Source organism: Copadichromis virginalis, linkage group LG11, assembly GCF_057382275.1.
Source record: "Copadichromis virginalis isolate Kocher_CV1m ecotype Utaka linkage group LG11, C_Virginalis_male_GT1.1, whole genome shotgun sequence".
Classification (NCBI taxonomy): Eukaryota; Metazoa; Chordata; class Actinopteri; order Cichliformes; family Cichlidae; genus Copadichromis; species Copadichromis virginalis.
Window position 1 is genome coordinate 3,882,201 of NC_140628.1, and position 12,972 is coordinate 3,895,172.

Consider the following 12,972-nt stretch of genomic DNA (forward strand, 5'->3'; position numbering starts at 1 on the left):
AGTTAGGTCAGAGGAGCCAAAATAGGCCATGTTCCTTTGGATATATGGAGGACAAAAGCATGATTGTGTCTTAGGCACTGAGAGTTCCCACAGTGAGACAACGTGAGCGTAGGTGGGGTCCCGGGAGAAGAGTTAAAGCTCAGTAACTGTTGAGTTTGGCCCATGATACAAACTGAGCTTTTGTCACAGTTGTTATGAGTTATTATTTCCTTTCAAAGACATGTGAACAGTGCAGCTTTTCATTCAGTTTTTGGACAATGTCTTTGCTTTATTGTCCCTCCAGCTAATGCTCTAAACCTCACGTGTAAATAGATGTGGAGTTAATCAGCTGTGACGTTGGTGGGCACCACTGGGTGCTAAAACTGAACAGCTCAGGTGTTTCTCCAGGAAGCAGCTACAGGAGTGAAGAATAACCTGCACGTGGCAGAATGACTAGTGATCTGTTTGTGTAGCCGTCTTCAACCGTCAAACGAACCACCAATCCTTCACAGTCACATGCTTGTGGTCACTGCATCGCTGCACAGCTCAGCAGTATTGGTGTGCACTTTTGTGTCGTTTTGAACCTCTCACCTCTTTTTTTGGACATTTTTAAAGACCCATTAGAACCTCTGTTTCTTCCTCCCCAGCTCGCTCTGCGTCTCACTACGTGGCGACCTCCGGCTCCTGCAGAAACAGGTGTTTCGAGCTGGTTGAGTTGGAGCCGCCAAACTGTCGCTGCGACAACCTGTGTAAAACCTACAATGGCTGCTGCTCAGACTTTGACCAGCTCTGCCTACGCACAGGTATGCTTATAAAACTTGACTTTGACACCACTAACAATGTGTTGGTCCTAATTTGTGTTGTCTTGTAATAAAAAACTAATATGTGAGGTAATTATCTCTGATACCTGAGAGTTGTTCCTCCAAGTCTTGGCAATGAAGGGCTAAAAAACATTAAAGTGACGCTGTTCAGCTGAGAGATATTTGCCGGGCTGTCTTTCCCTTGAGCTTGCACCTACGCCTGCAGGTCAGGGTGGAGAGGCCAAACCAAACAGTCACTTATTAAGCTGGAGGAAATGCTCAGAGACCTACTTTTAACATCCATCAGGTGGTCGAGAATTTTGTTCCAACATGTAACACGATGTCCTTCTTGTGTTTCGGAGACTCTGGCGTTTCTCTTTGTGTGTAGATAGGTGAGGCTGTGCTCGCTTTGCAGTCTGCAGGACCTACAGAGCGGCTGGATTGACCGGCAGTTTCAGAGTAATGTGGCTGACCTGCACGCGTCTGAACTCCTTTCAGATTTGGCTCAAACTGAATTTTAGGTTTTGATATTTTACCTAAACATATGAACATGAGACTGTACACATGCATCATCTATGTGACAAAAAGCAGTGACCATCCTGTGTAGCTGCCTGATGGGCAATATTGGGAATATTACTCAAAAAAAGTAATAGATTACATGCTACTTTTTAAATAATGTTTTACCGTGTATTACCTCACTCATTTAATTCCTAAAAGCAGTGTGTTGTACTTCTCATTACATTATATTTGCAGTTGTAACATAATATGACATTAAAGCTTATGTATTCTTTTTAAAAATTCAAATACTTGTTGATCAGCACAAAGCTGATGGTTTCCATGGAACCGGGCGAAACAATACATGAATGAAAAAACTGGAGTGAAGATTCGGTACCTGAAGTTCATCCTGGTAAAGACAGCAAACAAAGATAAACGAGCGCTGCTAAGTGCCAACCAGCCGAGCTTCACAGAGGAAGCCTTTATTTGGATAGTGTGTCTTTCCTGTAGCACTTAGAGGGACAGTAAAGTATTTAAATAGTTCTGTGTTTATACAGTCTATAAATGAGTGATTAAAGCACACATACAGGCTTTGATCACATATTTAACTTTCTGTAATATAGCTATGATGTTCCTATTGTCAGCACTTATGAGATTTATGGGATTTAAACGTGAATTTTAAAACTGTCGGAGGTTAAATTCCTACAAAATTGCTTTGAAAATATTTTGAAAAGGGAGAAATTTGAAGTTAAAGTTCAACAAACAGCAAACTATAATTGCTCTTTATTACGTGCTTGCTAACGAGCATTCACACACACGAGTAACATGGGGTTAGTATCTTGTCCAACGATATTTGGCATACTGACTGGAGCAGACTGGGACTGAACCACCACACATCCAGTGTTTCCTCGGAGGGCGCTCTCTGCACCGGGGCTGTGATCGACCGTGGCTGCTGGGGCTCTGGGGGTCCTCTCACCTGGCTGGGGGGCTCCTTTGCCTCCCTCCTGCTGTGTGCCCGGCCTGGAGGCTGCGGTCTGTGACCGGCTCCCGGTGCAGACGGCTCCCTGTGATAGTGTTTCCTCACTGGGCACATGTGAACCCAGCCCAATTTTACTCTTTAAGTGTGTGTGTGTGTGTGTGGGGAGGGGGGGGGGTATGTATCCATGATCGTTTATGTTAATGAGAGTGTGGGGAGTGAGTTGGAGGGTGAGGTGGGCTGCTTTTAACCATGTAAAGCACTTTGTGCTACATTTTTGTATGAAAAGTGCTTTATAAATAAAGATTGATTGACTAATCATCTGGTTAGTAGGTGACCTGCTCCACCTGACCTGACCTGCAGCCACCCCACAGTTCCCTGATATGGTCACCTCAGGCAGACAGCTGGTTCACACCCCTGCACCATTTAAACCTTTGGTTTGTGAGAAGCAGCCAGTCAGAGGACACCTGGCTTCAAGGGGCAGCTGCTAAAGCATCTTACAGTGGACGGTGCACCGACACCCAGTGTGTGATAAAAAAAGGACCAGTTTGAAATTTGAATCACACGAAACGATCTGTTTAAACCAGATCAAAATACACGACAGCCCCCCTTCAAACCACCCATCAGACACATACATGCTACACATGTCAGGTTCCAGCTGACGGCAGCCAGCTACTAAAGTCTGCACAAAGATGTATCTGATAAAGTACATTTAGCTGATTTTAATCTCTGTGGAATTACACACTTCTTGCAAAGTGAGCCAGATCCTGATTACTTTGGCATCTTACTGTATGTTATTCCTACAGTGAAGGTTTCTCTAACCTGCAGACATTTGTTGAACAGTAATGAGTTTGAATTGTTTTCATGTGGATGCCGCCTGCTATAATCAAGCTTACAAATACCCACTTGATATATTTTTGTGAGGCTGACTGTGCAGCTCAGTTGTCTGAGCTGGAAATGAGTCGTAGACTTAACGACAGGTCTCTCACTTTTTGATTGAGCGGTTTGTTGCCGCCCCCTCTGCCTTTGCAGTGCTCCCTCTCTCTGTCAACATTTTCCCTCTGCTGCTGGTGGTCTGATTTTATGTCCACTCCTTCAGGCTGGTGGTCTTTGGCTCACCACCGCCTCGCCACCAGTAACCTCCCATTGCCTGAAAGCAATAATTTACTTGTTTTTCTGGTCGCCTGCGTCTTTTTCCTGACTCTGTCAAATCCTTCTTTGGAAGTTTTTCAGCTTGAGGACTGTTCAAACACGGACCCCATCACCATTGTTGCTCACATGCTGCTTCCCACTCAGTCTGCAGCCAAACCGCTGTCACATTAATATCTCAGCTTTCATTTTTCACTGGTTTCACCACTAACCTTCCAGCTAAGCTGTGCACGTAGAAAGCTTTGGCGTTTTAAACCTCAGTGATTCATGTTGAACATAACTGCTATGTTCTTCTTGCACACAGAGGGCGGTTATGAGTGCAGCAGAGATCGGTGCGGGGAGACACGCAATGAACAGCATGCCTGCCACTGCTCTGATGACTGTCTGGCCAGAGGAGACTGTTGTACCAACTACAAGAAGCTGTGCAAAGGTTTGCAACTTTACCTGACCTCCTGACTTCAAATGTTCAGAGGATTTTGTCCATTATTAATTAGTCCGACCATGCGTTGTAATGAGGACGTCTCATTTTATTACAAAAGTGCATGTGTATGTGTTACATGTGTAAAGAAATATGAACATAGTATCAGTGTTGTGGATCTGGAAAGCTTTTCAAAGACTGGAATTTAGAAAATACTACATTTGAATTTATTGACACCATGTTTTTATATTGGTGTTGGCCAAAAAAAGCAGGTCATTTATGGTCACAATTACTGGCTTTAAAATCCATACTGGGGCGATTTAACTGGGGCCAGATGCATCTCTCAGGCCCTGTTTCTTTGCTGGGTTTAATTCTGTTTCTTAAGGACATGATGTTGAGAAACTCTTCATCTGCCTCTGTGTCAGTCGCACACCGTGCTGAGATATGCCACGTTTTCACCTTGTTGGTGCAAAAGTACCTTTTTATGCCTGTCAGACTGTGTTATCATAGATCCAACTAAAGAAATGGGAATAAACGGATATCCAAATAACCGCTAACAACAAGATACGATTTAAAACGGGTTCTTTGCCAAGCTGTCTGAGTAGACACAACAGTGCTTGAGTTTGGTGCCTTTTTATGTTTGAATGAGTCGTAATCAGTGTTGAGTGCTTCAACAAACAAGGAAGTCTGTGTTTTGTAAAGCAAATTTTAAGAAATGAGGAATGACTCATGAGTAAATGGCCTGTATTTGTATAGCGCTTTACTCAGTCCCTAAGGACCCCAAAGCGCTTTACACTACATTCAGTCATTCACCCATTCACACACTGGTGATGGCAGCTACATTGTAGCCACAGCTGCCCTGGGGCGCACTGACATGAGTACTGTGCAAAAGATGAAAGTAGCCCCTGTGGTGTCACCCACTGGTCTGTGGCCTATATTTAGCTTAATGGATGCCAGAAGTGACAAAGTTGGAGCGCTAACTTTGTAAGTCAACTAAAGCTGCATCCCTAAACTGTAAGTGCTCCACACACAAAACCACACACTGTAGCTGCAGGTATTGGTCACCAGATCTCAACCGCCAACCGATCTAGATACAGTGACTCATAGTTATTTATTAGCATAATTATTATGCAAATAATTCCATTAGGCACCCGTACCTCACTGCACTGTTAAGCATTTAGCTGATTTTATGCTCCAACAGTCACTGAGGACAGAAATGTGGAATTTTTCTGTGTATTCCTTTCCTGCTGATTTGGGTAGAAGAAGATGTTGGATTGCAGTGGTTATCCAGCTGTGTATGTATCAGGCTCTCACTCATACATACACAGTGAGAGCTGAGAGTTTACAATAGGTAATACTTTGAACAGTCCATTGAAGGTACGTTGAAGGTGTTAATCCCTCCACGTATACATGATTGATTGTTGTATGAAATAACCAGTCGACAACCATCTGAAAAATGAGTATTCTCTCACTGTTTGATAAGGGATTCCTGGAGGTTGTTCGCTGTCACCAGGTGAAATCAGTTACACCAAAAACCTCTTGGTGACTGCTTTGGTCACTCATGGATAAATAGATAAGACACTTGCTAACTATGAACTGAGCTGTAGTTAGTCAAGCAAAACCTGAAAAAGTGCAATGCAAATCAGAAACAGGGAGCGTTAGCCTTCAACGTTACATCGCAGCACTGCTGTGAACACATTTCAAAAGGCACAACTTTTACTTTAAAGTCAGTTACTGACTGTCATCCACTCGTTGCTGTCGTCCCAGCCTGAAGCCTGAGCAAAACATTAGCCGACACCATCGTGGTTTTAAAAAAACCAAAACCAAGGTGCAGTCAAACTGTGAAGCTGCTCACTCACTGACTCAACTCCAAAGAAAGCCATGGACTTCCTGTAGACTTCTGTATGACCATATGTGCAACCACGGGAGCGCCCCCTGCTGCTGATTAAAAGAATTTAGTTTAAAGCACTTCTGTAACTTTTAAAACCACGTTAACTGTGTGAAGCAGGCAGGATGGACCGAAATGCAGACGCGCAGACACACAAAACGAAACTTAATACACAGAGAAACACACGGCCATGAGGGAGATGGCGACGCGGGACCGAGGGAGACCCAGGCTGTGTCCCAATTCAGGGTCTGCAGCCTTAAAGGCCGCATTTTAAGGCCGATTACGTCACAGCGGCGTGCCGAAGGCTGTCCCAATTCGAAGGCTGCTCGAATTGCAGCCGTCAAATGCGTCCTTCATTTCCCTGAATTTTAAGGACGTGGCGGTGTAGACTTCGTGGCCCAACATATCCCAGAATGCATAGCGCGGCGGTGGGTGTGGATAATTTTGCCAACAAAAAACGGCGGATGAGGGGCGCCCGAAGAGTGAACTTTAAGTACTGACTATTATGTCACTTATTTATGTGCAAATGTTTAATAACGAAGACCATTAAACATTACTGTTGGCCACATGTCGGCAAAGTTTTTTTTTTTTTAATGTAAATGTTTATTATTATTATTTTAGCCACACTTTAAATTTATAAAAGGAGCCCCCACCCCCGCAATAGAAAAATAAAGTTACAATTTTTACACATAAACAAACCGATCTAAGCATACATTTCAAACATTTCTATATTCTCAAAGTAAACAATAAATATATGTAATATTTAGTATTATTGGATGGTTACTTGGTTATTTAAACCACTATAGTTATATACGGAGCCCCGCGGGGGACCGTGTCGGCAAAGTCATGTGACATTAGGGACGTTTGTACTAACTTGGTTTTAAAGCCTTTACTTTAAAATATACGCCGTTCAATAGCTGAGCTTAATCTTACAGAGAATGATCAAAGCTCATGTAGAAACAAACAAATGAACAAAAGATGTTCTCCTTCATTTCTGTCAAACACAGCTGTATGAAACGTTTCCAGCTGTTAGTATCATGGTTGCTCGCCAACCTGGGCAGCGCGACGGAGGCTAGACCGTCCCATTTCACAAGCCTCGCACTTCCGGCCTCAGCGGTCTTTGGGTACGCGGCCCTTGAGGACCTTTAAGGCTGCAGACCCTGAATTGGGACGCAGCCACAGAAGGGCAAACACGGGAACAAACCACAGGGGGGACACAGCTGAACATGATCTAACTAACGAGACAGGGGCAAACAAAACTGAACCAGACAGGAAACTATCAAAGTAAAACAGGAAGTACTAAGACTCCGAATAATTCACACAACATGACGCAGGAGGAAAAGAACGCTCAGGGAAACGAGATGGACCAGGGAGATAAGGGGAGGAGACAACGAGGGGGGGGACGCAGAAATAGTTCAGGGAACCGACAGGGCGAGAGAGGGTGAGAGGCATGATGGGCTGGATAAACACACACACACACACACACACACACACACACAGACACACACACACAGAGGGATGCAGTGGACAGAGACACAAGGGAAACCTAATGGACAAGGACCTAAACAGAGAATATAAAAAACTCAAAACAGACTAAACTAATGAAGCAGAAACATTAACCTTAATACAAAATGACACCAAAACACAAGAAAATCAAAATGACTCAGAATGACAAACTGTGCTATGATACTGATGCTACTGTAAAGGTAAGTTACTCCAGCACTTCACAAATGCTTGCTCTGCCATCTTTTCCCCAGCTGTCCATGACCACAACAGAATATAATCAAGGATACCAGCACATCAGCGAGTTCCTTTATCCTTGAGTTCACTGTTACCGAACAGTTATACCTGGTAGTTACTGGGTAACTAATTTATTTGTGTTTGTTTCTGTGGTTCAGCCTGTTTAAATTTAATGAAGCTAAAGTGCATGAAATTTTAAAAAGTGTAAATAATACTGCATTTAAAATTCTAGGTCCAGTGTTATCAGCTAAATTTATTTTGGATCAAAAGGACTTTGTTAGAGAAAGACTTGAGATTGGTGCTTTGTACATTAATCTCTTTTTCCTTTCAGGGGTCAGCTGATAAATTCATCTATTTAAGATTGTCAATGTCTTTAGATTTACTGGAGGAGAAAAAAATAGTATACAGAGGAAATACTCAAGTAGAAGTACGTTCAAGAATCATGCAGTTTGTGAGAAAATATGACAACCAACCACTGGTTCCCACTTTTCCATACAAGCATAACAAAAGCTCATGTTAATCTCTCATCACGTTCCCTCAGGAGACACCTCGTGGCTGCAGGACGATTGTGAGGAGATCAAGGCTCCTGAATGTCCTGCCGGGTATGTTGAAATCTTAGCAGTAAAGCAACAGGAGGGTAGCGGGTTGAACTTGGTTGAGCAAGTCTGATTTCATGCATTTAAAAAACTTCTTCCATGCACATGCAGGTTTGTGCGTCCGCCGCTCATCATCCTGTCCATGGATGGATTTAGAGCTTCGTATGTGAAGAGAGGGAACACTGTCATCCCTCACATTGAGAAGCTCAGTAAGTTCTGTAAAACATGAGCTTTCGGTTCTGAAACGAGGAGTGAAGAGTTCCCTGTTAGGAAGTGAACGTGACACTGATGAAGCCACGAGCTCTGGCAGGCTGTGCGTCTGCCGTAGTCTAAGAATTTGTTTTGCTGTGTCCTTTTGAGGAACATGTGGAACCCATGCGCCGTACATGAGACCTGTTTACCCCACGAAAACCTTCCCCAATCTCTACTCGCTGGCTACAGTAAGTCATGGCACACTTGTGTTTCTGTGCTACTGGGTTGTTGTGATAAAATATGTCTGTCCCACAGGGTTACATGTTCATTTCAGCAAAGTAAGAAGTGCCACAAGACTGTAGTAACAGAAATCATTTATGAAGTCAACAAATTCTTTGTATTTATCTGTGATTAATAATGTAATTGTGTCAAATGGATAAAGCTCTTTGGTGATGTTCTCATGGATCCGGCTGCAGTCTATGAAGATTTCATTTTTTTAGTGCTTTTAAACAGAGCAAAGACTTTTTATCACAACGTTTCCAAACGTCCTGCTTTTATTTTGCATGCTTACATTATTTTACTTGTGCAGTCCAGTCAGTAACATTCGCTTTGGTCTTCGGGAGCTACTTTGTTACCAGGAGCAACGTATGTTTCAAGTCCCTGTTGTGTTGGAAAACAATATAAACCCAGACCCAGTTTTGTCGCTGGCTGCTTGACATTTTCTTTAAAGTCTTCACAAATCCTTCTTTCATCTTGGCTCCTTCCACCTTGACCAGATTACCAGTTCCAGACGCACTGAAGCGATGCTCCCACCACCGTGTTTCACTGTGGAGACGGTGTTCTTTGGCTTGCACGTCTCTCCCTTCTTTCTTCAAACTTCAGCAGCATCTCTGTGACCTGTTTTTGGAGAGGTCTTTGGGTGCAGAGGTATTGTTTTTTGTGCTCTGTGTGATGCCTTTGGAACAACATCACTGCTGAAATTTGAGACTAAGCCTGAGGTTTAGATAAGGCAGGATTTCGAGGCTTCCTCTTATTTAGCGTGAGACAGCAAACATTACTGACCGAAACATAATGGTTTGATTCTGTCCAAGGGGCTTTACCCGGAGTCTCATGGCATCGTTGGAAACTCCATGTATGACCCAGGGTTTCATGCAATCTTCACCCTGAGAGGCCGAGAGAAGCTCAATCACCGCTGGTGGGGAGGACAGCCAGTAAGTACTGCCAGGAAACAGCAAGAGCTTTTCTTTTAGAGTCGACTACACAAGTGGAAGGACAAATCAGTCAGAGCAGAGGCTGGAGTGACTGAAATCAGCTGTAGATTTACTCAAATTTGAGCTAAAGAGTTGATAAGGAGCATTCCAGCACTGTTAGCATATTAAAAAGTAATTGATGTGCGTCAGCAATCTGCTGTACAGGCGTTAGTGTCAGGTGGACTAATAGACGCCGGTGCCTTCACACACTGGGATCACCTTCATGCTGCAGTTTATGAGCTTGGCTTCCTCGCACTCATGTTACTGTTTGTGTTACAGCAGCATCCTAATAATCTGTGTTGGCCTGATAAATACTGAGACCTTTGTTTAGATCTGGATCACAGCGCAAGGACAAGGAGTGAAGGCTGCTACCTTCTTCTGGCCTGTGTAAGTCTGCACACACACACACGCACACGCACACACACACGCACACACACACGCACACACACACACACGCACACGCACGCACGCACACACACACACACACACACACACACACACACACACACAGTTCTTGGTTGATCAAAGCCGTGGCTGGAATGTCACGACTGCCTTTGGAATATATTCTGTTTGTTGATCCATGTGAAAAGTTACCAGCTGACTTCGGTTCAGCAGTTTTGCTAATTATTTTTCATACTTGATCTGTGTTTGATATGAACGCTGACTGAGGAACCAATGAGCTCTTACCATGTTGAGGCCCTCGGTGCCCGTCCGTCTGTCCTCCTACAGGACCGGTGAGACTTCAGTCTAACTCAGCTTCAGTGATCACCTTGGTTGTCTTCAGTCAAACTGTGACCAAGGTCAACTTCATATTTTGTTTCAGTTTTACAAGAACTGCTAGTCCTCCTACAGTATTGGTCAAATTCGAGTGAAACACGTGCACACAGTGATCACCTCGTGGTTCTTCACTCACTCTGTGCTCATGGATATCTGGAGAAGCACTACATTGCTAATTTTCTAATATCGAAGCTGCTAAACTGCAGCAAACACTAAATGTCTGTATCACTGACATGTAACTGTGTGTGTGATGGTAAGTCTGTTGTGACAAACTGTCCGTGCAGCTCTGGTAGGTCAGAGATCATCCACTCAAAGGCTGATTTTCCAGTTCCATCATTTAAACTATGAAATGTTGTATTGTTGCCTTTAGATGGGACAAACCTCATCAGCCTTCTTGTATGCAAACGAATGGAGATTCTAATGTGTGCTTCATTTTGATAAACCAAATGAAATTATATGTTATCTTTTTCTGTTTGCTTTTACTTCATGGTCCACACTTATTAATTACACTTCTTAAAAGTAACTGCGTGGTTACACTCTTCTTTTGTTTGTAATAATCTGATCTTATTTTTCTTGTGGTTTGCCACCATGTGGCAGTTTTAGTAAATGTTTGGTGAGATGTAACAAAGGCAGATTAATAGTTTCTGGAAAAGGGGAAATATTTGCCCACTTGTCTGTTGGAAACACTTAAACGTGTCCTGGAGTTCTTCTCCAGCCTCCCAATGACATTTCCTATGGGCATTGTATGCCTGTCTATAGCCGCCTACTGTCCCACCCCCTGTACAGCGTAATGGTCAAAGGATTTGGTGGGCGATGCGTGCCAATACCTCCAGCTTCACAACAAAATGTTTTAACCTGCAGTCTTTCTAATGGCCAGTAGGAGGCGACGCCTCGGGTGTAAAAAGGAGTTCGCCTGAACAGGACTCTGTGGCTCCCTCAGTTCTCCTGATCTGTGGCCTTAGTAAACTCTTTCTTGAGTTGATGGTCTGTCAGATCAAGTCTTGATGAGTATAATTATATTTACTCAGTAAATCTCAGTTTTATTACAGTCAAAAATGATTCCTAGCCTTGGCTTCTCAGTCAGACCCAGCAGCCTTTTAGACAACAGTAATGTAGATCATCTGTTTTTAAACCACACTGAAGTTTAACACTGTATGTCCAGCCTGTGATGCAGCTGCAGCGTTCACCAACCAAACAGGAACATCTGTATATAGCTTAAGATGCCATAATTGTGAGTGGCTGTGTTTCAGCTCGTAGAGCAGGTCGTCTAAAGTCTGAATGTCGGTGGATTGATCCCCGTCCAAGGGGAAGCATCATTTGCTGATGCTTCCTATGTGTAGGCTCAGGTAAATGAGCGCTGGTGTTGTAGAAGTACCAGCCCGTTTACTGTGTTTAGAGAAAACTGCTCACTTCTGCAACAATAGGACATTTTTGAACTTTTCACCCAGTAAAAAGGTTTGTGTTAAGCTGGGCTTCAGTTCAGGAACAACTAAGAACATTAAGAATGATTCTCTACAGTTCGAATCATTTAGTGTGTTGTTTGCATCTGTGGGTACCAAATAATACTGAGCTTGTGTCGCGCTGTCCTTACCTGCTCAGTGAAAGTCTGCAGAGTTTAAGTAAACATGCTTAGCGTTAATGTGTGTAAGTGACCTCAGAGCTGTCCAGGACTGCAGAATGTGGCTGTTCATGCTCCCTCGGGCTGTTGCATTACACCTACAACTCAGAGGAGCCCACATTTGTCAGCAAAGCAGGCTTTTACAGAACAGGGGGTACATCTCTGCAGAGAGATGGCAGTGGGCTGTTTTTATAGCAATTAGTGCAAATGGGCCTGTTTACACTGCGCAGGATTCCTCTGTGAAGCCGGGTCGCAGACGTGCCACTCTGTAGAGCCGTGGGGGCCAAAGACTGGTTTACATTGCTTTTCTTGCACTTGGCAGTGACAGAGCTGTGTGAGAAAGAGGCAGGAGAGTGCATATGAGATTTCTGTGTGCTTGAGAAAGCCTTCTTTATACAACCTATTTCATAGTTTGATGATTCAGAGGTGGGACCAAGTCATTGTTTTGCAAGTCTCAAGTAAGTCTCAAGTCTTTATCCTCAAGTCTCAAGTCAAGTCTCAAGTAATGTCAGGCAAGTCAGAGTCGAGTCTCAAGTCACTGGTGTAAAAGTCCGAGTCAAGTCACAAGTCTGAAACTTTGAATTTCAAGTCCTTTCGAGTCTTTAAAAAAAAAAAAAACGAAAAAATAATGTTGCAGTTATGCTAAATGTAAATATTAGACCATGTAATTTTAAAATCTGTGTTTTTCTCAACACATACAAAATAGTGAACTTAGAAAATATACACAAATTGTGAAATTGCACCTCTTTAAAATGCAGCTCAATTAAACCTAGCTCCAAGAATAATTTTCACTGACAGTTCTGAGATAAGCTGCATGTTATTCTTGGATGCGCTTGTAGGACCAGCTTTAAAATCGCATGACAAAAATATCATACACATTAAAAAAAAACTGTATCACCAACGTAGCCTGGACAACATTTGCTAGTTAGATGAAGTCAGCTATCTCATCGTAGCATATTTATATGCATATTTATAATCATACGGTTCTTGGAGTGAGTGCATACACTCATGAAGTTTAGTAACTTCAGGTCACTGCAACAAGCCCAGGTACAGTTTACCGACGGATGGGTGCAGGACCTTGAAATGCACCGTGT

At 43.2% G+C, this 12,972-nt stretch overlaps 1 protein-coding gene across 3 annotated transcripts in view; it reads left to right on the top strand.

The window, feature by feature from the left end:
- enpp2 (ectonucleotide pyrophosphatase/phosphodiesterase 2) overlaps window positions 1-12,972 on the top strand; it is an 83,138-nt gene that overhangs the window by 30,048 nt on the left and 40,118 nt on the right. For all 3 annotated transcript variants that reach the window (XM_085472870.1, XM_085472871.1, XM_085472872.1), the window contains exons 3-9: window positions 627-782; window positions 3,704-3,829; window positions 7,987-8,047; window positions 8,153-8,250; window positions 8,402-8,481; window positions 9,325-9,444; window positions 9,815-9,870. In XM_085472870.1, coding sequence (XP_085328996.1) covers window positions 627-782; window positions 3,704-3,829; window positions 7,987-8,047; window positions 8,153-8,250; window positions 8,402-8,481; window positions 9,325-9,444; window positions 9,815-9,870 — 697 coding nt within the window. The remainder of the gene's footprint in view (window positions 1-626; window positions 783-3,703; window positions 3,830-7,986; window positions 8,048-8,152; window positions 8,251-8,401; window positions 8,482-9,324; window positions 9,445-9,814; window positions 9,871-12,972) is intronic.